The sequence below is a fragment of the Pogona vitticeps genome, chromosome 3 (assembly GCF_051106095.1).
Source record: "Pogona vitticeps strain Pit_001003342236 chromosome 3, PviZW2.1, whole genome shotgun sequence".
In the NCBI taxonomy this organism is placed as follows: Eukaryota; Metazoa; Chordata; class Lepidosauria; order Squamata; family Agamidae; genus Pogona; species Pogona vitticeps.
Window position 1 is genome coordinate 184,756,751 of NC_135785.1, and position 27,934 is coordinate 184,784,684.

The 27,934-nt window shown below is 41.9% G+C and overlaps 1 protein-coding gene across 1 annotated transcript in view; it reads left to right on the plus strand.

Annotated features, from left to right (window-relative positions):
- Nucleotides 1-6,764, plus strand: part of GRPR (gastrin releasing peptide receptor) — a 29,863-nt gene extending 23,099 nt beyond the window's left edge. Inside the window, exon 3 of the mRNA XM_020786761.3 lies at nucleotides 3,506-6,764. Within this exon, the coding sequence (XP_020642420.2) occupies nucleotides 3,506-3,898 (393 nt within the window). The 3' untranslated portion in view covers nucleotides 3,899-6,764. The remainder of the gene's footprint in view (nucleotides 1-3,505) is intronic.
- The last annotated feature ends 21,170 nt before the right edge of the window (nucleotides 6,765-27,934 follow it).

A 27,934-nucleotide genomic window follows, 5' to 3' on the forward strand; every position in this document is an offset into this window, starting at 1 on the left:
ACCAATTGTGAAACAATTAAGCAGTGCCGGCTGAGAGAGTTGTTCAGCTTGACATTCCTGCCTCAAAGTGTTCCAGGCCTTGAGGGAACCAGCTTCCCTCCGTACTCAACTATTCTAGTGGCAAAGCTATAAGCAGCATCCAGAGCAGCAGATATGAGAGACCTAGTGGGCCACAATCGACTTCATGTTATTCTGCTATGTAAAAAATGAGCAAATTTTCAAAAAAAAACCCAGTATTTTTTAGCAAAAGACAATAAGAATTCTCCAGCAGCGTATGGACCGCTGCCTTTTGCCACTCGCTAGCTACCTCCTTTACTTTTTCTTGCCCTGCTTAGAGGTTCTGATAATAACTCTCAAGCCTCTACTTCCTCCTTTCCCGCCTTGTTATGCTTCAAAGGATTCTGTTCTTTATTACATTTCTGTCTTCATCTAACTGTTCCTGAAGGACCAGGAGGGGAGAAGATTCTCCATCTCCTCTCTAGAGCTTGTGAGTTACTTTTTTCAATGAAAACTTAGCGAAGTTACATCTCAAAACAATGAATAATGAGTGGGAGTAACATTCTTTCCTTGCTATAAAAAGTACTGCACTGTTTTGCAGTTAATTTTTAAAGTTACTGCCAAAGGGCATTTTTCAGTGTTTCCGAGATGAATTTTTCACATTTTATACCATTCTTGCCAGTCATAAGGGTCCCCTCTCAAAAAAAAAAAAAAAACCTAATGAAAATTAATGAAAGAAAATTAATGAATGCAGCAAAGGTTTTCATAATGTAATGAGCAATAATAATGCATCATTTTTATAAGGGCTATAATGAGTACTAGGAATAAATGATTCTTTAAAACAAAACTTTCTAGATTCTACTCCTACCGGAGTTTTGGTTGAGTGATAACAAGCTCTTCGCTTATTCTGCAGAGCTTCCCCATAATTCCAGTTCCTCCTTCCTCTCTTCTAAGGCTTTCCATCCTCTTTAAGGATTCCTTAGTAACTTGATGGAAGTGCTGGGTTCCTCATTTACTCACAGCCAGCTAAAGGCTGGCCTTGGATTTTCCACCACTGCAGTCTAGCCATCTGTTGTTGCAATGGGTGGACACTGCGGATGGAATCCATGGGCTGATCGGCCTGCCACTTGTGTTAAACTGAAGAGCAGCTGTGTACAATCCAGCTATGAATGAGGCAGGCAGAACACACACTTGAGTAGGCACTTCATGAGAAGGTGAGCAAGCAAGGAATGGAGGCTTCCATGGTGGGGCCCATGAAGACAACTGGCCGGGAGCACTCCTTCTCTAGAGGCTACTGTATGCTCACTGAACTGCTCCAGGGAGAAGTCTGTATCAGCAGGCAGGGGCAGATACCCTTTTGGAGTGATTAAAGAAAACCTCCTATAATCCCTCTGGCAGCCCGTCTGAAGAGGATCCATTACTCCTGCCAGCCTGGCAGGTGAAGCAAAAGGAGTGAGGAAACTCTGTGAAAAAGCATCCTTTACCTTGTGCTCTGGTTGGCATAGGGATGTGGCAGGGCGGGGCAGAGGGGAGGCTTATGGAAGCAGGAGATCCATCACTCCCCTCTTCCCCCACACTTAGGATTGCTCTGTATGTTGCTGACTGCTCTGTGGATTTACTACAAAAGAAGTCAGAAGAGTGTAATAAACGTGTCACGTTGCATAATGTGTGGACATTTCTCAAAGCAATTTATGTCCTTTCTCTAAATTTTATTAAGCATCCTTCTTCGCTTTCTTTCTCCCTTGACAATAGCCTTTGAATATATCAAGTATAAAAAATTACATATGATTTCTCATCCCTCAGGGCAAATAGTACTGAAACCTAGTCACATCAGGTGAGGGTCATATAGTACCTCGCAGGGCTCTATCACAGGCAATTTCTATTGATTGTTTTATTGCATTACTTTCAGTTTTAGAGAGATACAAAGGTTTTTATTTAAAACCTTTAGTATTAAATGCCTTTAAATACCTTTAGTGTTAAATGCCTTTTAAATAACTTTGGTATTAAATACTTTTAGTATTGAATTCATACATTCTGTGATATTCCACTGGGTCCCTCTGTACTCTGCCAGCACCAAAAATGGGAAATGTTTCTTTTGGGGGCTACATCTCCCCGAATACAACATCCAACATGACCAGTGGCCATGATTGGCCAAGGAATCCTTGGAGTTGTAGATCACAAGAGAAGTATTTCCCATCTCTGCTTGGCACTAAGCTGCAGTCTGCAAAATTGATCGCATCTCAGTTTGAGGGAAATGAAAGGAGGAATGCATCTACAAGAGGATTTACACAGAGCAGAGGGAACATGTGGCTTTTTTTTAAATGGTGCTGGACTGCAACTCCCATCTGTTCTTGCCAGTGTGGCACATGGTGAGCGATGAAGACTGTTATTGTTTAACAACATCTGTTTCTGAAATAGGGTTGCAACAAAGAAGCAATCAGGCAGAAAAATGAGATGCAAAGAATGGAGTTAGTGGATGGGGAAAGTAGGATGGAGATTAGTGGAGAAGCAGCTTGGCCCAGGCCTGGTCTGGGAAGCCATGTGACAGTCAAGAATGATCTAGAGATGGAATCGTGCTCCAGTCCAATTGTGTGGTCGGGTTTAGGGTTATGTATAATGGTAGCTAACTGCTTTGGGGAGCCTTGGGACTAGAACTTCAATTACTTCCAGAAAGTAAGCTTGTAGGCTCTGGCCTCCCTTCCTGCCTCATTTTTCTTGTTGTTTAGGCTGTCAGGTTGCATCTGACGTGTGGCCACTCTGTGAAGAAGTAGCCTCCAGAAGATACCATCACTAACAGCCCTACTCAGCTCCAGCAAACTGAAGACCATGATCTTCTTTATGGACTCAATCCATCTCATATCTGGGAGTTGAGTCATGACAACTGGACTTCTTTCTTATTAGGTTGAAACATTTTGCTACTCATCCAAGTAGCTTTTTCAGTCTGAGTAGAGTTGGTAGGAGACCCTTGAGAAGAGTTGGTAGGAGACACACACCAGAAAGACCACTGTTAACAACTGTTAAAGACCCATGACAATAGGTGAAGGACTGCAGAAGTGGGATTTTCACTCACCACCCCATCCTTTGACCATCTAACAAGCCTATTCAGATCAGGGAGAAGTGAAACCAACATGGAGGATATATCAGAGATCTCCTACCAACTTTCCTAAGACTGAAGAAGATACACTTGGATGAGCAAAACATTTCAACCTAATAAGAAAGAAGTCCAGTTGCCATAACTCAACTTCCAGATAACCTTACCTGGATGACTGAGAATCTTCATAGATAATCCACCTCATATTTGGTATTAATTCCTGCTGGCTTCTGCTTTTCCTAGCATTATTTCCAGCCACATTACATTTTTACAAATTTCTACCTACCAGTGCTGGAATAAGACTATATGTGGAAGCAGGTTGCATTTACTATAAACTATGAAATAAAATATAAGATCTGCTTTGTCAGCTCCTTATATTCATTATTGCTTACATTTGATTTCTTTTCTTCTTTTCAGGTGGAGTCCCGAAAACGGTTAGCTAAGACAGTACTGGTTTTTGTTTGTATCTTTGCTTTCTGCTGGCTCCCTAACCATATCATCTATTTATACCGGTCATACCATTACTCTGAGGTGGACACTTCTCTCTTGCACTTTATCACCACCCTCTGTGCTCGGATTCTGGCATTTGCTAACTCTTGCATCAACCCTTTCGCCCTCTACCTGCTCAGCAGAAGTTTTCGGAAGCAGTTTAATCACCAACTGAGATGCTGCAAAGCCCCGAATCTCATTCGGTCCCAGAGCACGAGCCGAAGCACAACACGAATGGCATCCCTCAAGAGCACTAACCAATCTATGGTCACATTCAGTTTTATCAATGGCAACCACTTCTGCCATGAGGGCAATGTGTAGGATGCACCACACAATGTTAGGAGCCGTCACAAGACACAGCTACTTCTCTGTCGCTGCCTGTTTCTTGTCTTATTTGAGTAACACGTGTGCATATGCCCACAGAAAGGAGGATTGGTGATTGGCCAGTGAGTGAAATTACAGCATGCATACAAGACAGGTTCTGTGCAGAGTTGAAGGGCTGCTCACACTTGCACTTTCTTGTTAGGATCATGCATTAATTTCCATTGATTAGAGCCAAGTATTGAAAACATTCAAATCCCTAAAACCTTGAAGAGCTTGGACACATTACAATTCCCATAATCCCCAGTATATGGTCATGCTGGCTAGAGGATTCTGGAATTCTAGAATAAAAAAGTACCTGTTCCAAGTTGTGCAGTCTTATGTTAGCCTCAGGGTCGGGGACTGTGGAGAAATTGCAGAACACAATCATTTGGGGGACACAACACTGTTTCTGCTCATTGTTGGAAATCAGCAGGTTGCCCACAGTCTCTTTTGCATTTCACAAAAGCAGCCATAGGATTCAGTGGGATGCAAGTTCTCCTTCCATGCTGTCCTCCTACTCCTTGTCTCCTGGATCTTTCCATTTAACATCCTCTTCCAGTGCTGCTCTAATAAGGATGTGTCCATATCTACTTTATGAAATAAGAGGACATTGTGGAACACCTCCACAGAATGAAGAACCCTAGGGGACAAGGCAGAACAGTGCAGTAGCCTTGTATTCGTGTATCAGGTAAGCATATATACACAGAGGGTCAAACTAGACAACATGTTAAGCATGAACTTAGAAGAGGTGCTCCCTCACATTGTGGAAGACATCTGTTTGTCATAGCACACAGTTCTCCTCCTCTCTGTATTTTGCATTCATTATCTTTATTTGTGATTACTCACTGGAAGGTAAGTACTGTATTGACAGTTTGCAAGGCTGATTGCTGAGACATTTATATCTGGGGAATTCCCATTGTCAGAGGAAAAACAGGTTAATCCAACTCCATGTCTAGTTTGGCATTGAGAAGGTGACTATTGGTAGAGGTTGGTTTATGTGCTTTTCCTCCATTTGGATAAGATTCTAAATCCCTACTCAGTTTTTAAAGTCATAAAACACTCACTGTGTTTCCTGATGAAATAAAATATTATGTTAGGCCCCACGTTCCACTTGAAACCATGCCTTAAAAAAAGACCTTTATGATTTTGCATATTTCTTTAAAGTAAGGCAGCAATTCCTAGCATACTAAATAAATAAGGAGTAAACTCCACTGAACTCAGAGGAGCTTAGGTCAGAATAAGATAATTAAGGATGTGCTGGAAAGTACAAGACCTTTATTTTTGCATAGAAAGAAGAACTGGAGGAAAAAGAGGAGAGGAGGCAGTGATTAATTGTAATGTGAATCTCTGGAGTATTCAGTACAGTATTAATTTGTGTTACTGAAAGGTGTGGAAAGAGTTGTGTTTACTGGGGTTTTGACCCCCCCACCCAAAATCAGCAGTATAATATTTGTATAATATTCAAATGTATAATATTTGAATGTGAACAGTGGTACCTTTTCAATAAATGTGAGTCTATGTTTACAAGTTTGTGTATTTTGCCATACTACAGGTTGGGTTGTGGATGAGATAAAAGCACAGCACTTTCTAAATGTAATGAAATATCCTCCTATGCCTGTTCAGATTATGCATTAATGAATGTCACAATATGTCATATTGAGCTTTCAATGTGTTTAAAAATGAGGAATGACTGTAAAGTGAAATACATGTGTCTTCTTTTATTTTTCAAACTGTACTGTAAGGAACAAAATGCAACAACAGCCATTAAAATCTCAACACTTTAAATTCTGCACAACACCCAATGCAGTTGGCAGTGTTCTAACAATAATAAATAAATTAAAACTCTATGATTTTTCAACCCAGACAAATTTTCAGAATCTGGAACTATATATATAATAAAGGGAATGAAAATCGGTGATGGCAGCTAAGAGGTAGACCTGTGAACCAAAACCTTCCTGAACAAATCTGTCTTGACAAGGTCGCCTTTTGGGAGACTACAGTTCCCAGAATCCCCCTGGTAGCAGAACTACTGATCATGCTCCCTGGGATATTTTGGTGGGTGTAAGTTCTTCCATGACTTTAAACTAAGGCTAGGGAACCACCAGCTCTCCTGATGTTGGGGACTAAAGCTCCCAGAAGCCTTTACCATTGACTATGTTGGGGTGGCTTTGATGAAACTCATAGGCCTAAACATCTGGAAGATATCCGACCCCAAGAGATTCTTACTCCACTTGCAAGCAGACCATTGTCATTTGGCTTCCATTCTCTGTATGCAATATGGGGTTAGTTTTTTCTAAACCTAACTTCCAAGATTACCAAAAAGATTATTTTGACAATAATTGATTTATATAACCTATATGTAACATACAAGTGGATGCCCTTGTATGTTATATATAGGGCTCCAGCAAACATGGATACGTGAAACTATAGATACTGATCCCACCAATACAGGGCTCATACTTTAGTCTCTCATAATTATGGGAGACTCTAAAGTGCTACATAAATGCTAAGGATAATTTTTTAAAATCAAACAATGTAAGTATTTAGCCCCTACTTGGCAAAATGTAGGAATAGCACATGTGATTAAGCAGGTGGAATGAAATCCTGGGACAAAATCCTGAATATGTAAGGGAATGCTACTGTAAATAACCAAATCCTGTTCCAACCAAAATTTAATCGAGGAGAAAAAAGGTACAACATCATCAACATCATAAGTGTTGAGACATTAATGGCCAACAGGATAGATATACATATATATCTATATACAGATATGTTTTATTTCCTTGGTTGCAAGAAAAATACAATAAAGAGAACAAAACCATAATATCTGCTTCTGTTGTACTTGAAGCCAACAAATATTGCGATTTTTGTAGCAGATTTCATTACAGTTTCGCAGTAACATACATAGAAGTTGAAAGAGTGCTTTTATTTTTCCATCTAAACTGCCCGCTAGTCAATGAAACCAGTGCAGTTATTAAGAGTTTATGAGGGTTATCATTTCAAAGTGCCAGGAACACATAAGTGGAAGATGCTCACACGTAAAAATTGCTTGCATTATGTGACAGACAATGGCATTAACTTATTTAATATTTTCCTTAAGAGAGAAAGAGACTCCCATTTAGATATTTGCAGGAAGTTAGAAGACATTACGGAGTTAAGAGGAAGGTTCATGGTATGTCACCTGGAAGCTACAAAGTCAATGTGTTCTAAAAGTTTTTACCACCTTGAGACAATAATGCAGCAAAAGTTCTGGAATTGGGGGGGGGCAGGGAGGAAAATCCTTCTTGGTTGCTGTAGAAAATAGGATAGAGTTACTAACAGACTCTGTGGAACAGGGCAGAGAAGTGGTAGGATAGCATAGCACCTGTCAAAATGATTGATCACACACTCCCCCAGAACCTGATTGCCCCAGAACTTTACTCCTCTGAGAAAATGCAAAGCCGTGGGGTGCATTGTGAGGGCTGCCATTTATAGATTCCTGAAGCACTGTCTAGCTGAATATCTGAAAGATGAGCATGAGGGTTTCCACATGCAAGCATCAGGACATGCTTGTTTGTCCTGGGATGAACATAGCCTTTCAAGAATGCTGCAAACACTATGGAAAAATCTGTTTTAAAAACATGCTTCACCTTGTTATCGTAATAGGTTATAGCTGTAATACACTTTTTCTGACACATATAGATAATGATCAGACCTTAATAATAACCACCAAAATAGGCAGATAGACTGTTGAAAAAAATGCTAAGAAAGTCAGATAATAACCCACTACATTTCTTTTACCATCCAGTATAAAATTATGAATAAAAGTTTTTCTTAAAGTGGTTGTTTTTTCTTTATAATTGTCCCAGATGCTTCAGGTAAACGTAAAGGTTCCCCTTGACATTTAGTCCAGTTGTGTCCGACTCTAGGGGGCGGTGCTCATCCCCGTTTCCAAGCTGTAGAGCCATTGTTTGTCCGAAGACAGTTTTCGTGGTCACGTGGCCAGTGTGACTAGACACAGAATGACGTTACCTTCCCACCAAGGTGGTACCTATTTATCTACTTGCATTTATATGCTTTCCAACTGCTAGGTTGGCAGGAGCTGGGACAAAGTGACGGGAGTTCACTCCGTCGCGTGGATTCGATCTTATGACTGCTGGTCTTCTGACCTTGCAGCACAGAGGCTTCTGAGGTTTAGCCCACAGCGCCATCACATCCCACCAGATGCTTCAGGAGGGGCTCAAATGTTAGGGACAGGAAAAAACAGGCTCTGAGCAATAAACCCCTTTTTTCAAAGCACATTCTTTGCATCATTATCTCCATGATAAGAGACCTTGCCTCAGCATCTGTATATTCCTTTTCCTGATATTTATAAAAGCTGGGCGAGAACATATAACCTTCCTATCACTATTTCACAGGAAACTAACCTGTTTCAGGTGACCCTCAATGTAGGCATAGACAACAGATCTGCTATCTGTCCCAAGGTCCTTCCAAGGTAGGAAAAACAGCCAATCTTAGTTAGCAGATTTAATACTGTGAAAAGTTTCAGAATGTATAAAAACTTGGATCCCTTTGTGAAACATCTTTCTGCTTTCAACTCTGATGCTGAGAAAAACAATAGCTCATGTAAGTATCTTACCCTTCTTGCCTTCCTAGCTGTTTCAAATATATGATATCTCTTCCTTTTTGATAGAAAACTGTGATAAAAGGGGTGGGGGAGTGCTTGTGTGAGTACAGGCACGTGCAGGCATAAAGGGGCTGTGCGGGGGGGGGGTATGGGCAGGGGGAAGGTCCGCGGACCTGGGGTTGGGGACCTCTGTTTTAGATGAGAGGTAATTTTGTCTTCAGAGTCATTTTGAATCAAAGAAGCTATATTTTATAAAAGGGTGAGCATTCTTGGATTTGGCATTTCATTTACACTTTTCTCACATACAAGGGCCAAATATGCATATACAATGGCCTATGTTTGCTTCTCTATGTTCTCTAGGGCAGGGGTCCCAACCGGTCTGCGGCCTGGTGCCCATCTGTGGCTATGGCAGGACTGGGCCACAGAGACAGATCCCCCCCCCACGTGCACTCCCTCCACCCACCCCACCCACATGCATGGCCCGCCACCCATACTCATGGGTGCCTCGCCCACCCACAAGCACGCTCCTCCCCTTTGCACATGTGCAAGCGCACCGCTCCCCTCCATGAACAGACCCCACCCACCTTTGAGTGCAGGGGTGCCCCCCCCAAATGGACCCCACCCCTCCAACCAATCCGCAACTCAGAAAAGGTTGGGAACCACTGCTCTAGCGGTTCCATATTCTTGCAGCATATTGCTAAAAAGTTGAAGAAAATGTGAGGCAAGCCCTAACATGTCCTTTTCTTTCCTTCCCCTTCACAGGACCGCCTCCCTCCCTCATTTTTTCCAAAGATGCAAATAAAGGGAGCCACTAGACATGCCCCTGAAAAAGATATAGGTTGGTTACATTTCTGCTTTGATTGGGTCTCTAATACTATTTGTGTTTACCATTTCGCAGAGTGGTATTTGTTCGTTCCTTTTTAATACATGTATACATACTGTCTTTTACTGATGTAAATTATTGTTGTATACTCACTGCTTTTAGCTTTAAATATTGTCTCATATTGATGTAAATCATCTAGGTCCTTTTAAAGGAGAAAAATATTGATGTACTTTTTTAAAATAGAAAAAGTTTCTGAGGAAGACTTCACGGAATCAAGCCTTGTATATGGAAAAGTGTCCAAAGCAGTATCTACAAGCTGTTCTGATAAATAGGCTCCTTTACACAACACCTACCTCAGCCCAACCCATCTGCTTCAATCCTTTAGACAGGGAAGCTGGTCCATAAAGCTGGAATAATTTTAGGTAACAAGCCCAATATGCAGGCTAACTCAGAAATAAAAACAGCAAAAAAAAATGTCTGGGAAGACCAAACATGTAGAATTGAACCCAGCTGTCAATGGTAAATCATGGGTGTCATTTGTTTTCTCATTTGGGTAGTAAAGGATGATTGTAAACAGTGTGGACTTTACTGACCTGTGTTTCTTGCAGGGAATAACACAACTTCTCCCACCCTGAATGCAGTTAAAAGGAAGAGAAATGTTTCTGGAAGCTAGACCTTAGGTTCAATTGAAAGCTATGTTAGTGGAATGCACAACATACAGAGGCAAAAAGGAGTGGCTGCTCAGGTTCTAAAACCCCATCAGGACAATATAGCATGAATGGGGGAGAACAATGTGCAACGCCAAAAATGGGGGTTCTTCAGGTTCTAACACATCTGTGGGGCAATATAACACGAATGCCATGCAGACTGCTGATTTCTTTAAATCATTTGAGGCAGTCATGAACATCATAAAGATGGGAAGAATGTATGGTACATACATTAGGAAATCTGCCTGACTGGCAAAAGTTCTGTGACATGGTTAAACATTTTGAACGTTCTTCTTGTGCAAAATTCTTGTGCAATTTTCAAGAAGCCAGGGGGCTTTGTAGTCCATAATGTAGGCGGTCATGCATTGTGACACATAGTCTACATGTCCGCTTGACAGGGTCCTGCAGCTTCTTAGCAAGGCATCCTCCCAGTAGTAGCATTGTTAAAAGCCTTCCCCAGTTGGTTTTTACCTCTGCAAATTCATATTGCATCACTAACAGGAAGGTATTACATGCTTCAGTTGTGTTAGTGATCTGGAGATGTCTTAGATCAGCAGTCCCCAACCTTTTTAGCCCCGTGGACCAATTGGAGAAGGTGGGGCACACCCCACGCTCATGCGCATGCGCAAAGGAGCAGGAGGCTGCTCATGCAGGTGCTTGTGCACATGCGCAAAGGAGGGAGAGGGCTCCTATCTCCCAAGTATGCGCGTATACAAATAGGGAGGGGAAACCCCTGCTTACAACGCCTAAATAGGGGGAAAACGAAAAGGGGAAAAAAGAGCATATCACAGAGAGGCAGTACTGGAGAAAAAGAGCTACTGTATGAACTTAGTATGCAGGGCTAAAAAGCTGCTTTCACCGCCAGAAAAGGTCACTCATGGAAACTCCTTCTGTACCCCTACAGGAACCACTATAAATATCTTGGTGCTTAAATTTTGTTCATATCCCTCGTCAAACACTCCCTTCATTTTAGAAACCCTCACGTGGTCTCCTTTTCTGAGCCTTGGAATATCTTCTTTTGTTTTAGCATAGTTCCTATAGGTCGTTTTCCAGACTGCCAGAGCATTGTGATGATTCACATCTACAGGTCTAGACTTGATAGTTGAGTGCATATTGGGATTATAACTTTTAAGGAAATCCATGTACCTGTAGGTATTTATTATTAGCTGTCAAATACCTCCACATTTTTGTTTCTAAAGTTCTGTTAAACTGTTCAACAACCCCAACTTTGACTTCATTATTGGTGACAAAGTGTCGTATCTCATGTTTCTTTAACAGGCTCCTTACAGGTTCATTTAGAAATTCAACACCGCAACCTGTTTGTAATTTGTCAGCTTTTCTGCCCTCTTGTTTGAAAATGAAAACAAAAGCTTTGGACACCTCCTTGCCTGTCTTGTCTTTCAGAGCCCTGGCCCAAGCATATTTGGAGAGGATGTCAATAATTGTTAGGATATACTTGTAACTCTTGTTGTGCTGAGAATATTGTCGCATATTGACTAAATCTGCCTGCCATTGAGCATCTACTGCAGATACAATGGTCTTATTTCTTTTAAAGTCTGGCTGGTTTATGCAATGTATAAGCATCCTGGTCTGAAAGTCATTGAAAAACATCCCCTTTAAACATCCCTATTAATCAAAATAAATAAATGTCCTCAGTGTTTTGATCTCCTTTTTAGCCTCCCTGAATAGCGGGTACATGCCACCAAAATTGCCAACAGCCCCCGGTGTATAACATAATGTAGAATTTCCCCCTGTGTAGCCATCTTAGCAGTTAACACAAATATGAACACAGCATAGTGCAAGAAATAATCTTTATTAATGAGTCAAGAGATGGAGAACATAATCTTCAGGATTGGTCGAAATACACGAAATGTATGAATCATTTACAGTCTGTATACTCCTGCAAAGTGGTTTCTCATCATCATCATTCTGAGCATTCTCCTGTGGGGTGAGAATTAATCAACACTTTAGGACTGGTGCAGCTTGCCCAGGGCTACACAGGCTGGCTTTTCTGGAAGACACAGTGGGGGATTTAACTCCCAACCTCTGGCTCCATAGCCAGATGCCTAAATCACTGAGATGTTACTGGACTGCAAATCCCACCAGCCCTGGCCAGCATAGACAATGCAGTGGGATTATGGGAGTTGTAGTTCAGTAGCTGGATTGCCACAAATGGCAAAGGATTGTCAGCTTTCTAATTTCAGGCTACATTCCCTTCTAAGCATATGTATCTACTGAGAAGTCAGTTCCACTGCAAGGAGTTCAACTTACTTTCGAGTAAATGTGATTAGCATTAGGCTTTAAGGTCCTTGGGCTGCCTCCCAGCCCCTGCTGTTTATCTGATGATGCTTGCTGTTTCTCAGTTTGCAAAAATAATAATCTGGTTACACGCAGGTGTCTTTCCCAGCTGGGAAGCAGACTAGCACAAGGAATGGCAGAAGTAGGGGTTGTGTGTTGTTAATTAAATCTGTCTCTGCTAATCCAATTTACAGCAAGAGGAAGGAGAGAATTAACTGCCATGGCAAAATAGGGTTTAAATTGCTCAGAGATCTCCTTTCCTCCCCTCAGCTTTGCAGACTGGTTCCTTGAACATACACTTTGCATACTTTCCTGAAACATGTAAGCCATCTGGTTATGGATCAAATTGAAGAAATGAAGGATACTTTAGGGCTTAATAACATATCTGTAGTCTTGCTTCTGTATTCATTTATTCTACATGTTTATATGCCACGGACCAGGGCAGTTTGCAAATACCCCTAGGAAAGATTTCAGATTTACGATAAAAAGAACATATTAACATATTACCAGCTTGCAATATAATATAAATAAGAAGATAAAAATAATGAGTGTGGACTGAACGGAGACCAATTTATTTCACTCCTCAGGTCCTAGAGTTTCCCAAAAACATTATCCACCAATGGAAATATATAAACTAGATGGGTCAGTTGCTGCTCCATTATCTCACTAACATTCTTCTTGAATCACTCTGCACCATCTCACAATGAAATGAAGGGGTATGTGTTTCCACACAGGAATCTGAAAAGTCCCGCAGTATGTTGGATTTCAGAATGAGGGTCATTTTATGTTCTTCATGTACAGTCAGATGCAGGCCCAGCCAAAGCCGCTTTGCTGCCTGAGGTAAAGATCAAGCTTGCCACTGCTGCCAGTCTGACAATTCCCTGTCCAGAAGCTGATAGGACTGGTTTCTGAATCATACTTCTGTGCTGGAAATGGAACAGCATAGGGCACAGTGGTCAAAGTGTGGCTTCCCAGATGTTCTGAAACTACAGTTCCCAGCATCCCTCACTTTTGGCCATGTTGGCTAGGGCTGATGATAGCTGCAGTCCAACAACATCTGGAGACCTACACTTTTCCCATCCCTGGTGTAAGGGGTCATGTCATGTCACACAACACAGACAGCTCTTCTCCATGGCTTAGAGAAGTTTTAACTGCAGCTCCCAGAATCCTGTAGGACATAGGGCTCTCTGCCTGTTGAATGAGCTGTCTTACTTTGCCTAATAGCAGGGCCAGCCCTCTTATCCTGTTTCTCAGGGTTTGATCTTTATAAACAAGTTTGTGAGGCCCACCTTAAATAGTTTACATCCTGAATGTGATTTCTTCTTTCTTACATGGATTGCCCATTTTGTGCAAAAAATATTTAATTTACCAGTATAACAACAGCCATGCAATTTCCTCTTCTTCATGCTCCTAGGTTTTTTGAGCAGCCCCACACAGTGTGGCGAACGGTGAGGGGTTTGCACGCTGTAATCCAGCAACAACTGGGGGACCCAGGTGGAAGAAGACTGTCTACGCAGCCACAAAGATCAGTGAGGGACCTCAGGCCAATCACTCTCTACAGCCTGGTCTACACCACAAGGTTGTCATGAGGATTAAAAGAAAATCCCCCACGGGACCCAACCAGAATACATTCCCCAGAGGGCCTATAACTAACATTTTTGATCAGTAAAACTCTGATTCATGCTATTTTTTAAAAAGTACAATTTTTAAACATTTAGGGAGTGTCCTGGCATTGGTCAGCCAGCAGCACCCAGGTGGTACAAAACTGGACCATGGATGGTGGGAATGCAGACAGGAAATGGCAGCAACATTGGGAAAGCAGAGAACAGGTTGGATTAGAGAGTGGGCAAATACCCTGAGCAGGCAGGCAAAAAGTTACAGTAATTTTAATTTCTTCATGCAGATCAATAAGTCTGATTAATGGCATTGGTCACCCTGCTTGATGACCTATTGAGGGAGCCCGATACGGGCAAAATGTCCTTGTTGGTTCTCCATGATATCTTAGCCACATTTGATACCGTCAACCATGGTATCCTCCTTGGATGGCTTTCCAACTTGGAGATCAGTGGCCTAGCTCTTGCCTGGTTCCAGTCCTTTTTGGAGGACCGTTCCTAGAGAGTTCAGCTTGGAGAGAGTGTATTGGCCCTGTGGCTCCTCAATTGTGAGGTGCCGCAGGGATCGATCATCTCTCCAATGCTGTTTAATATCTATATGGGGCTGCTGGGAGGGGTCATCCGGGAGTTTGGGGTTTCATGTCATCAGTATGCTGATGACACACAGCTCTACATCTCCCTTTTTCCAACAGCAGTGGATGCCATTGCGTCCTTTGAGTGCTGTCTGGGGGCTGTACTGCAATGGATGAATGGAATCCCAGGTAGCATCTGTGGTCTGCAGTGCCCATCTACATCTTCAGCGGATTGCCCACCTGCACTCCTATTTTGATGTTAGGACACTCACCACTCTGGTCCATGCACTCGTAATCTTGAGATTAGACTACTGTAATGAGCTCTATGTGAGGCTGCCCTTGAGATTGATGCAGAAACTACAAATGGTCCAGAACACGGCCGCCAGATTGTGAAAAAATACCATCACATTTCCCCCACTCTGGCAATCTTATGCTGGTTGCCCATTTGTTTCCAGATCAACTTCAAGGTGTTAATGCTTACATATAAAGCCCTAAAAGGTTAAGAACCTCTATACTTGACAGAGTGCCTGCTCCCACCTATCTCTACTTGTATCACTTGATCTAGCCATGGTGGACAGCGGAGGGGCTTGACCTCGAGAGAGGCCCAGAAGGAGAGAACTAGAAATCGGGCCTTCTCAGCAGTGGCCCCTCACCTTTGGAACATCTTGCCCCTTAAGATTTGCCTGGCACCCTCGCTGGGAGTTTTTAAGAACAGGCTGAAGACTTGGTTCTTCAGGCAGGCCTTCTTCCCCCCTTCCAGTTCTTAATTTCCTATGTCTTACCATCTTGGACTTTGCTTATCTCTATGTTGTTTGACATTACGTGTTTTAAATTTTGTTTTATATTTGGAATGTAAGCCGCCCAGAGTAGATTCATTGAATCTAGATGGTCGGGGTAAAAGCCAGAAAAATAAATAAAATAATAAAATATTTGGATTTCCAACTTTTCATTTGAATTTGGGCCAGAATTAGATATGAATTGGTCTGAATCAGTCTGAAGCAAATCAAATCCAAATCTGAATTAGCCAGTTGGATCTCAAACAAAATTTGGGGTCCTTCCACATCCATAGTTATACTTATCATGTAAAGTAGGTGGGTTGGCAGGGGGAACTAGGGATCAGGAAATAAGTTACATGTCCAAAGTTACTACTAGCATGCTAGATAATCTGTGGCAGGTAGGACCAAAAGGAAATAGCACATCACAATTGCAGGATCAGGAGGTGCACGGAACGCTAATCAAATTTGCAGATGACACGAAATTAGGTGGAATAGCTAACACCCTGGAAGACAGAAACAAAATGAGCTAGATAGGCTTGAGCACTGGGCTGAAAACAACAGAATGGAATTCAACAGGGATAAATGAAAAGTACTGCATCACAGAAAAAGAAATCAAGCACACAATTACAAGATGAGGGATACCTGATTCAACAATATGAGTAAGAATCTTCGTAGATCACAAGCTGAATATGAGCCAACAGTGTGATGTGGCTACAAAAAACTCAAATGCTATTTTGGGCTGCCTTAACAGAAGTATAGTATTACTTCCCTCTATTCGGCACTAGTTAGACTTCATCTTGAGTACTGTGTCTAGTTCTGGACACCGCACTTCAAGAAAGATGATGACACATTGGAACAAATTCAGAGGAGGGCAACAAGGATGATTACGGAGCTGTAAACCAAGGCTTATGAGGAAAGACTGAAAGAACTCATCATGTTTAGCCCTGAAAAAAGAAGACTGAGGGGAGATATGATAGTATTTTTCAAATACTTGAAAGGCTATCATACAAAGGAGAGGCAGGATCTATTCTCAATCAGCCCAGAGTGCAAGACACACAACAATGGGTTCAAGTTACAGGAAGCCGGATTTCAGTTGAATATCAGGAAAAGCTTCTTAACTGTTAGAGCAGTATGGCAATGGAACCAATTACCTCGAGAGGTGGTGAGTGCTCCAACACTGGAGACCTTCAAGAGCAATTGAGATACTGTATCTATCTGGCAGATATCCTTTGATTTGTATTCCTGCATTAAGCTGGGGGTAGGCCCCTTCCAACTTAATGATTCTATGGGAAATGAAAGGAAAAGTGAATTTACAATTCTTCTGAAAAATCCTGCATCCCACCTAGATTACTTCTGAGTCCTACCAGTGATGCTTGCAACATTATATGAGGAACATTATATGGGTTTTGTTCTGTAAATCCAAAGCTTCATCTCTGTAAATAGCACTTGTCCAGCTAACAAACTGTGGAGGTCAAACCCTGGATGCCATTATCAATTTAAGCCAACTATTGAAATTTACTGAGGCATCCAATTTGCAATCTGTCATGCCTAGAGTGCTGTGCTAGATAAGTGGTCTTCCTCAGATGGATCATTAACCAAATCCACTATGGCAGTTCTTATGTTCTAATGCACATTATATTCTAAATTATAGTCTGAATCCATATGAATGGTAATAGTAGTGTCGTCTAATATCCAGTGTGGCAGAGAAGGAAAAAAAAATCTATGTTTGCTTTTCTGCCAAACTACATTTCTATACTGTTGTTCTATAGGTGAATCCTCAAAGATCCTGCCAATATCAGTGGCATTTATTGTTTCACATTGAGTAAGACCCGAACAAATAAGAACTTTGAGCATAAATTGATTTTTAGAAATACATGCTGATTAATATCTCTTTCTTCATCTATATTCCAATAGAGAGGATAAAAGTGCTTTGAAAATACTGTTGCTGTTATGTGTTGTCAAGCTGCAACTGAGCTGTAGTAACTCTAATTGGGTTTTCAAGGTAAGTGAGATATTTAAGGAGTGGTTTTACCATTTCCACTTCCCCACTGAGTTTCCACAGCTAAGCAGGGATTTGAACCCAGGCCTCCTGTGTCTGTCACGCTATCCATTCCTCCACACTGGCTATCTTTGCAAATATTACAGTATTAATGAATTTATCTTTGTCATCTCAAATGTTGTTTGATCTATTGAAATGCATTACTTTAAATAATATGGAAACAGCTTCCGTAAAATCACACCAGGAACCAATTTGTGTGTGCGGCAAGTACAGAAGGAAATGCTAACATTAAATCAAAACATCTCTCTGATTTTGATCTTTGCTTCAAGAATAGGCTTTCTAAATTGAAACAACGCACTTATGAGTAGAAAATACATAAAAACAAAGCAAAGGCAAAGAGTGCTGTTTATGTACCACTCCATAGCACTTCGAGCACTCTCTGGGTGATTTACAATTATGCAAGCTACAATATTGCCCTACCCCTTCACAGACTGCTACCTTGTCATGGCAAAGGGACTTCAGTAATTCAGAGAAGCTGTGGTCTATGCCATGCAGGAGCACACAAAATTGACAGGTCATAGTGGAGAGTTCAGACTGAATGCGATCCACCTGGAACAGGAACTGGCAAGCCACTCCAGTATCTTTGCTCAGAAAACTCCATGGACAAAACAAAAGGCTAAAAAATATGACACTGGAAGATAGGACCCTCAGGTTGAAAGGTGTCCAATATGCTACTGAGGAAGAGCAGGGGACAAGTACAAGTAGCTCCAGAGCTAATGAAGTGGTTGGGCCAAAGCTGAAAGGACGCTCCGCTGTGGACGTGCCTGGAAGTGAAAGGAAAGTCTGATGCTGCAAAGAAAAATACTGCATAGGAACCTGTAAGATTTATGAACCTTGGGAAGCTGGATGTGGTCAAACAGGAGATGGCAAGAATAAACATTGACATCCTGGGTGTCAATGAACTAAAATGGACACGAATGGGCGAATTCAATTCAGGCGATCATCATATCTAATACTGTGGGCAAGAATCCCGTAGAAAAAATGGAGTAGCCCTCATAGTCAACAAAAGAGTGGGAAAAGCTGTACTGGGATACAATCTCAAAAATGACAGAATGATTTCAATACGACTCCAAGACAGAGCTTTCAGGATCACAGTAATCCAAGTTTATGCACCAACCACCAATACTGAAGAGGCAAGGAGAACAAACCTATCCATTCTAAAGGAAATGAACCCTGAGTGCTCACTGGAAGGACAGATCCTGAAGCTGAGGCTCCAATACTTCGGCCATCTCATGAGAAGAGAAGACTCCCTGGAAAAGACCCTGATGTTGGGAAAGTGTGAAGGCAGGAGGGGAAGGGGACGACAGAGGATGAGATGGCTGGACAGTGTCATTGAAGTGACCAACATGAATTTCACCCAACTTTGGGAGGCAGTGGAAGACAGGAGGGCCTGGCATGCTCTGGTCCAAGGGGTCACGAAGAGTTGGACATGACTAAACGACTAAACAACATAAAGACTTGCCCCCAAGTTACCTTCTAGAACTGACACCAAAGAAAGATGTTCTTCTCATTACAGGGGACTGGAATGCTAAAGTACAGAGTCAAGAGATAAAAGGAACAACAGGTAAGTTTGGCCTTGGAGTTCAAAACGAAGCAGGGCAAAGGCTAATAGAGTTTTGTCAAGAGAACAAGCTGGTCATCACAACACTCTTTTCCACCAACACAAGAGGTGACTCAACACATGGACATCACCAGTTGAGCAATACAAAGATCAGATTGATTATGTTCTCTGCAACCAGAGATGGAAAACCTCTATACAGTCAGCAAAAACAAGACTTGGAGCTGATTGTGACTCTGATCATCAACTTCTCATAGCAAAATTCAAGCTTAACTGAAGAAAGTAGTAAAAACCACTGCATTAATCAGGTATAATCTAAAACAATTCCCTTATGAATATACAGTGGAAGTGAAGAACAAATTTAAGGAACTCGATTTGGTGGACAAAGTGCCTGAAGAACTATGGATGGAGGCTCGTAACATTGTACAGGAGGCAGCAACAAAAACCATCTCAAAGAAAAGGAAATGCAAGAAAGGAAATTGGCTGTCCAACGAGGCCTTACAAATAGCAGAAAAGAGAAAGGAAACAAAATGTAAAGAAGACAGGGAAAGTTACAGAAAACTGAATGCTGATTTCCAAAGAATTACTGCCACCTACAGATAATTTGTAATAAAACAAATGATCTGAAGGGAAAAAGAAAAGAGAGAAAGGTGAAAGCAAGAAAAAGATAAAAGGGAGGAGGGCTGATTATAAATGACCTACTAAATTACAGGACCACAGAAAAGATCATAATCTAGCATAGCATAGGCATCCTTCAGTCTCGAGAGACTATGGTAACATGCTCTGAATCGAGGAGTGTCCTCTCCAGAGCATGAAGCCCGGGAAAGGTTATATGGAGGATAGGCTGTTACCCAAGCAGCAGATCCCCCCTCTCCACATTGCTGAAATGATCCAATGGAAAGGCAAGAGCCAATACAACTGGTTCCAGCAATGTCGCAGGAGTTGGCAGAACGACACATGCTGCCTTCGGGACTCCAGCTCCAGATTTTGCCTCGAGGTTAACTCCTGAAGCCTTTTCCATGAGTGGATATAGCCACAAGGCAGTGGAGGTTTGAAATTGGAGTTTTCCTTCTCCTAGATGGGCTGCCTTCCATGGCTGACGAGCCCCACCTACCCGGTGTTGGACTGCAACTGACACAAGTAATGGAGGAAAGTCTGGTTTATGGAAGTTATAGTTCAGAATGTTTGGAAGGTGCCACATCGCCTCCCCCTGGGCTGATGAGAACTCTCTGGTGCCCTGCCTTTGAGTGATCCAAGTGCTACTAGTGCCAGCGGTTCCAAGAGGACACTGTGGTAGCAGGAAGGAAGGAGGTGCCCACCTCCACATATAAAGAAAACAGCTGGGTTGTCATCTACTTCTAAAGAAGACCTTGTTGAGAGGTCCCTTGGAAGAAAAAAGGCCTTGCATTGGGAGTGATGTCATGTGCCTGCACCACCCTGGCTCAAGGAGGGGGATATCAGACTATTACAGGTTGCATAGCCCTTTTGTAGGGATTTTGCTTTACGAAAGACAAAAGTGCTCTCAACAACCTGGGCAGAAAGAGAAAAACCACAACAGTGACATAAAGAGCAGCATTCTTGGCAGACAGAGAGAGGTAACATGAAGGGCAGGGTGTGGTGCAGCTAGAATGAAGGGGACTCAGGAGACTGAGGAAAGTGTTTGCAGGGAGAGTAAGCCCTGTATGTGTCAGTGAAGATGGAGAGGCACCGAAGAACAGTAATTCAGGGTAAATGAAACCCTCAATAACAATCGTCTACAAGTTTCAATGAACCTATGCAAAAAGATCTGATGTCAAATAAAGCAGAATCTCCAGCAGCAGAAAAAAAAAAAACTACAAATGAGGTTGTGTGTTCTGGGCTGATTCATATTGGCTTCTATGTCATGTGATGAACAAAAAAATGCAAATCAGACCATCCCAATCACATAGCATTTCCTGTATTATATGTCAATGTAATCACACTCTATGATTAATTAAAATTAATATACTGTAATTCGGGACTGCACACTAGCATCAAAATCAATTTCAGAACTGAGAATTGCAGCCCTTCAGGTTTGGAATTTAACATTATTAAAATCTGGAATTTCCAGATATCCAGAATGCCATTACAGTCAGTATGAATACAATACAGTGGCTACCAAAAGCAACATTCCACAAATTCATGGTCCTGTAATATACCCCCCACCCCAAGTTACCAGCTGTAATGCTTTTACTCACTGGAAGAGTAATGAAAAATACTCTTTCCTGATGAGACTTGAGACAAGATATGATCCGCTGTCTTTTGCATTCCATGCATATCACGTACATCAGAATCATTTTGCCCAATACTAAAAGGATTGCCACAACCTGCACAATGTGCTGACAGTACCTGAAAAACAATAAGCCCTAGTAGGATTTTTCAGGATGCTCGTAATATAAGCCCTACCCCCAAAATAAGCCCCAGTTAAGTGAAACCCCGCCCTCCACCATTGTGCAGCCACCAGAAGAAGATGACATGACTGTATTTGAATAAATGTAGATGGTTCTACATGAAAAAGATTAAAACATCCCCTGAAAATAAGCCCTAATGCATTTTTGGAGCAAAAACTGTCTTATTTTCAGAGAAACAGGGTAATTCAAAATATAGATACAAAGGCAAAGCTCTCTTATACCATAAGTAAACTTAGACCATAAGTAAACACTACCATTCAAGAGGTCCTGAAGCACTTTCCAGTTTATCCAGATTACACCTACCCCTACTCTAACCAGCATAGCCCATGGCAATAGGGATGGAAGCTGTAGTCAAAAATATCACAAACGTCTCAAATTGATGAAAGCTGGATTACGGTCAAAGGCAGGCTTAACAGAAAAGTTATGTAAACATGCTAAAACAAAACCCAGTCCAAAATGTTGGATACTAGAGGCCTCGAGGAGACCTGAATATAAGAAAGGATGTGCTGGATTAGACCGGTGGCCTAGTCTAGCATCCTGTTTTCCACAGTGGCCACACACACACCTATGAGATGGAGCTGGTTGCCGACAGCACAGTGAGCAACTGGAGGTTATATATATATATTTTCTGGTGTTGCCTATCCTGGAGGATAAGGCTATTACAACAGCCTTATCCTCCAGGATAGCCAACACCAGAAAATAGGAGAAAAATTTTTAAAAATAGGTTTTTTTTATCATGAAAACACTTCTAATGCAGTGCAAGCAAGCTGTTTTCATTGTACCAGCGTAATGCCTGTAATGACTCCCTCTCTCAATTAATTTGTATAAGTACATAATTTGTTACTATGGATCTTCCCTGTGCCTGGTCACAGTCTTGCACTATGTGGCAGTTTCGGGCTATTGGCTTAAATGCTAATTATTGCAGTGGGGAGGGTTCATGCCCTTCTGGCAAAGACAGAGGCTTGCCTGGAAGTGAATCATCCTCTCAGACATACTCTGATGAGGCTGAGATCATCTTTTCCATTCACAGCATATAGACTTCATCAAGTTCTTCTCTCCTTGCTTTCTAATTCACAAAAAGGAAGCTGATTTTCTTCATTTTGACCCAAACTTCATCAGCCAGATGTCCTTGTATTTTGACTTTCTTCACAAGGCTGTGTGTAATTGCTGAATAATACACAGGCAAAGCCATGTGAAATAGAAAATAGGTCCTTCAAATTCAAAAGGGGCTTACCGAAAAAAGCAAGAAAACATTTTTCTTCATACATTAATATCTTGTATACATTTTTTGGACCTAGCCACTTGAACTGGCCAGGAACATCACCAGTTGCTGGTTTCTGTCTCCTCAGGATATTCCCTGTTATGCAGAGAAGTATTTGACTATTTAAGAAAAGGTTTGACAATGGAAGATATGTAGGATGTGACAATTAAATGAGTAAATAAACATCACTGGGACTGGGAATAGAAAGCCTTCCTACCTAGCCAGCCATGTAGGCATCCTTCAGTCTCAAGAGACTATGGTAACGGGCTCTGAACAGAGGTCTTGGAACAACATCTAGTGTGGCTGAGAAGGCCAATTTGAGATTGACAAGCCCTTCCACACTGAAGACAAATACAATCTGTCCCCTGTCCAGCTCCCTGATTTTGCTGATTTTGGGACTGCCTCTTTGCCTCAGCCTGCTGAACAAGTGTCTCTTCAAACTAGGAGAAGCCATGAAGCACTGGCTGCTTTCAGGCTGAATGCTCAATTGTCAAGGTTTCCGATCTGTTGAGGTCCATTCCTAAGGCCTTCAGATCCCGCTTGCAGATATCCTTGTATTGCAGCTGTGGTCTCCCTCTGGGGTGCTTTCCCTGCACTAATTCTCCATACAGGAGATCTTTTCGAATCCAACCATCAGCCATTCTAACGACATGCCCACGCCAACGTAGATGTTGCTGTTTCAGTAATGTATACATGCTAAAAATTCCAGCTCGTTCTAGGATTACTCTATTTGGAACTTTGTGCCAAAAATGCATCGGAGACAACACATATGAAAGGTATTCAGCTTCCTCCCCTGCCGTGCACAAAGGGTCCAGAGATGGTAATAGAGGGAGGCAAGACCACGCCCTGGCCCATGACTTGTGTTTTCTTCAGACTGATTGTCAATCCAAAGTATTTGCAGGCCTTGCTAAAATGATTCATGAGTTGTTGGAGGTCTTCAACAGAATGAGCAACAAACAACAGCTGCATCATGGGCGAAGGGGAAGTCCTGCATGCATTTCAGTTGGACTTTGGTCAATCTAGAGAGAGCTTTCCATCTCATGTAGTCCAGAGATAGACACCTTCTGTTGCAGTTCCAAAGGCATGCTGCAGCATGACAGCAAAAAAGATCCCAAACAGGGTTGGAGTGAGGACACAGCCCTGTTTCACTCCACTTCGGATGTCAAAGGGATCTGCTGTTGAGCCATCAAAAACTACAGTGCCCTTCATTTCCTCATGAAAGGACCTGATGATTGATTGATTGATTGATTGATTGATTGATTGATTGATTGATTGATTGATTGATTGATTGATTGATTGATTTTAATTCATATCCTGCCCATCCAGACCAAAGTCTACTCTGGGTGGCTAACAACATACATGTTAAGGAGTCAAGGTAGACATCCAATCTTGGGAAGTATTTTAAAAAGGCTGTCCCTGATAACCAAATCAAAGGCCTTTGTGAGATCTATGAAGGCCACAAAGAGTGGCTGTCATTATTCCCTACATTTCTCCTGCAACTGTCTGAGGGAAAATGCCATGTCAGTAGTGGACCTATTAGCTCAAAATCCACACTGTGATTCTGGATAGACTCTGTCTGCAAGCACCTGGAGTCTCTTCAGGACAATATGGGCAAGCAGCTTCCCTACAACACTGAGAAGAGAGATGTCATGGTAGTTACTGCGGTCGCCCCTGTCTCCTTTGTTCTTTTACAATGTGACGATGTTTGCATCCTTCATGTCCTGTGGTACTCCACCTTCTCTCCAGGAAAGACAAAAGATTTCATACAGCTCAGTTATGATCTCTTTACAGCACATCAGCACTTCAACAGGGATGTTATCCTTCCCAGGTGGTCTTCCTTCCTTTTTCATGTCATACAATCTTTTTGTTTGCAGTTTTACTCTACTACAGAGTAAGTAAGTAGAGTAAACCTACACAGCAACAGCCACATCAATATAGAAGAGCATTCTTTGGTACCATGCAGCATTGTTTAGTATTGCTTGTTAATGTAATTTGGGCCATTTGTGGAGTCGTCCGGAGCAATCTATATTCTGGTGATCACATGATACAGGGGGAAATGTGCTCCAGCCTGACCCTGTTCTGTGTCCAAGTTGGACCAAAAAGGCTACTTTGTTGGGGTGAAAATTCACAAATGTTTCTAAAATGGATGAAAGAAAATGTTTAGATATAGCAGTTAGCCCAATGGAACCTTTGTACAATAGATGGAGGGAACTGAAGTTTCTTATATCTGAAAAGCAGATATATTAAAGAAAATAAAAGAAAAAAAAGACAGAAAATGCCAAAAGCAATGAACTACGTTTAAGGATGTGCGTAAAAGAAAGGAAGTATCATCAAAGAACTCAAATTGCGAGAGGAAAAATAAGAGAAATGAAGCAGAAGAGGCATATGCTTTAGCTTATGAAAATAGGAAACAAAAATGCAGGAAATAGCAGGGAGTGCATTAGTGTTGTGTTTGGGGACCGCATGGCCTTTTTCTGATTTTTTCTAAACTATGGAAGGTACTCTTGAATGGCTACCCAGGGCACTGACTGGAGAACAACGTGGACTCTTGATACCAGCCAAACAGTACTGCACACTGAGGAAGGGTTTTGAAACTATACATCCCCATACACAAGTCGTCTGCAGACTGCCTCTGAACTCATCTTAAGAATCTCACGTGGCCCATACCACAGTCATGAAACTTTGTGACTCTAATTTATAATTTCCTGAACTATCCACAAGATCTTTGTGCATGGCCTGAGGAAGATGAATTATCATCGAACCCTTAGATGTCTGTTGTTTGCTTGATTTTTTTAGTGGTCTAGTAAAGGTATCACCTGTTCTCCCATTTGTATTGTTTTGGGGGACCACACAGCCTTTTTCTGATTTATTTTCTCATTTATATTAAGAGTGTTTCGAGAGTACCTAATGTGCCTATATATCTATATCTATATATCTCTCTGTGTGTATCATTATGATATATACGTCATATATATACATTATCGATTTTAATAAAGGCTATTTGGCACACATGTACCAACAATGCTCAGCCAGACTTAATAGGTTGTGCTCTCACTGCCCAAAAGGACACTGTAATAGTGACTGTAATTATACTAAATCTCTTCACAGACAGATATATCATTTCCCAGAAGTGGCTGACAAATATTCAACAACCCACACACAACCTATTATATTGATGGGATATTTTTTAAGGTACAGTACAGGGAACAGAATCTGCTTTCAGTCATTAGGGGGGAAATGCATGAAGCAGATGGAACAGATTTTGTGCTCTTCATGCCTTCATTTCAATGTCTGAAAACATTTATGTGCATACAGAATGTACAGTAGTGCCTTGACTTACGAACGCCCTGAACTATGAACAAATTGACTTACGAACAGCTCCGGCCACAAAATTTTGCTTTGACTTGTGGCTGGAGCTTTGACCTACGAATAAAAAAAAGGCAGGGGAAAGGGGTGGGAAATTTTAAAAAAACTAACTGTTGGTGGTGAAGAAGCTGCTTCTTTTTGCCTCAACGGTTAGGGAAAGGGATTTGGTGGTGGTGGTGGTGGGGTCTGGCCGGGAGGCGAGGAACCATCCCAGTAGAGCTCTGGCTCCTGTCTGGACCCCGGGAGCTAGATCCCAGCCAGGAGGCAAGGACCCATCCCAGCAGGGCAGCGGTGGTGGAGCCCAGGCCAGGTAGCAGTGGAAGGCCAGGTGAGCTACCAGACAGCTCCCACTGATGGCGGTTTTGGCGGCGGTGGAGCCCACAAGAACTCAGCTGGTCTTCCCCACCACTGCCAAAACCATCTGCCGCTACCGCCGCAAGGGAACTCAGCTGGTCTTCCCCGCTGCTGCCAAAACCGCCCCGCCGACGCTGCTGCCACTGCAAAGGAGGAAGGCCGGGTGAGCTCCCAGATGGCTCCCCGCCAACTGTGGTTTCAGCAGTGGTGGGGCCCAGGTGGCTGACCATGGCCAGGAGGCTTCGTGGGGAGGTAAGTGTGCTTTTTTTACTGTTTTGGGTGGCTTTTGCAGGGTGGGATTGGGTTGGTGAGGTTATGTTTGTGTATTGTTTTGGTTTTTTTGCAGCCCCAGGGGTTATAGATTTTTATTTTTATTTGGGGGGGGTATTTTTTCATTTGGCCAGAATGGATTAATGGGTTTTCAATGCATTCCTGACTTACAATGCTTTGACTTACAAACGTTTTGACTTACGAACACCATTCCAATACGGATTAAGTTCCATGGCAGAAGGCACTCTCCATATGACCAAGAATCCTGCTACCCACAGGTGATCATAGGGTTGCTTTGTGTGCTGGAGGCAAAACTACACAGTAATATGTTAATATAGGGTTTCTTGCCAGTTGGAAGAGATTGATGTCTACAACTCTGTACTCTGCAATCTGCATTTTAAAAATGTTATGCCTTATTTCTAGTTATAAAAGGATGAAAAGGAGCCCTGTGATGCAGTGGTTAAATTGCGGTATTGCCTCTGCTCATGACCTGACTTCAGTCCTGACAGATTCAGAAAATTGACTCAATATTGGCTCAGCCTTTCACCCTTCTGAGATCAATAAAATTAGTACTCAGCTCACCAGGGGGCAAAGTGTTGTTTGCGTAATTATTTTGTAAACTGCCCAGAGAATGCTTTTGCACTATGGATGATATACGAGTTGAAAAAAGGACAGCAATAACAACAAATAAAGCATGTGACTAAACAAAGCCAGATGCAAAATGAATTTTTTTTTTTTAGAAGTCTTCATTTCTAAATGTATAGTTATAAGAACTGGAAATCTTATTTCCAACCTTTTTTAAATGGTATATATTTTGAAAAACACAATGAAAAGTGAAGCCACCTGATCTGCTCCTATCTCTTTTTCTTTCCATCTTTTCCACCATGCCTCACTGGAAGCTTGATAATACATGTTCATGCTGGAGAGATTAGCACTCAAATCAATAACATATTACAGCTTCTTTCTGCAGACTCAGCATGGTTTGTTTTTTTAATCCAGACAAGAAACCTGTTCACCTGTAAAAAAAAAAAATCCATTTCACATTCTGACATAATCCTGTCTCAAAACAGGAGCACATTTTGTTTAGTGCTGATGGGGAAAACACTACTGAATTGAGGGAGAAGCTGAAGTCATCTGTGCAGCTTTGTTTCCATGAGAAGAATATGTTTTAATAGCTTATTTATGCAGTCTGCTCCCACAGGTTTAAGCTGTAAGCATATCTGCAATTTTAACTGATAACTTTTGTTCTACATGCAAAATGGTCCATTTAATAAAGAAATAGATTAAAGGATTAGATGTATT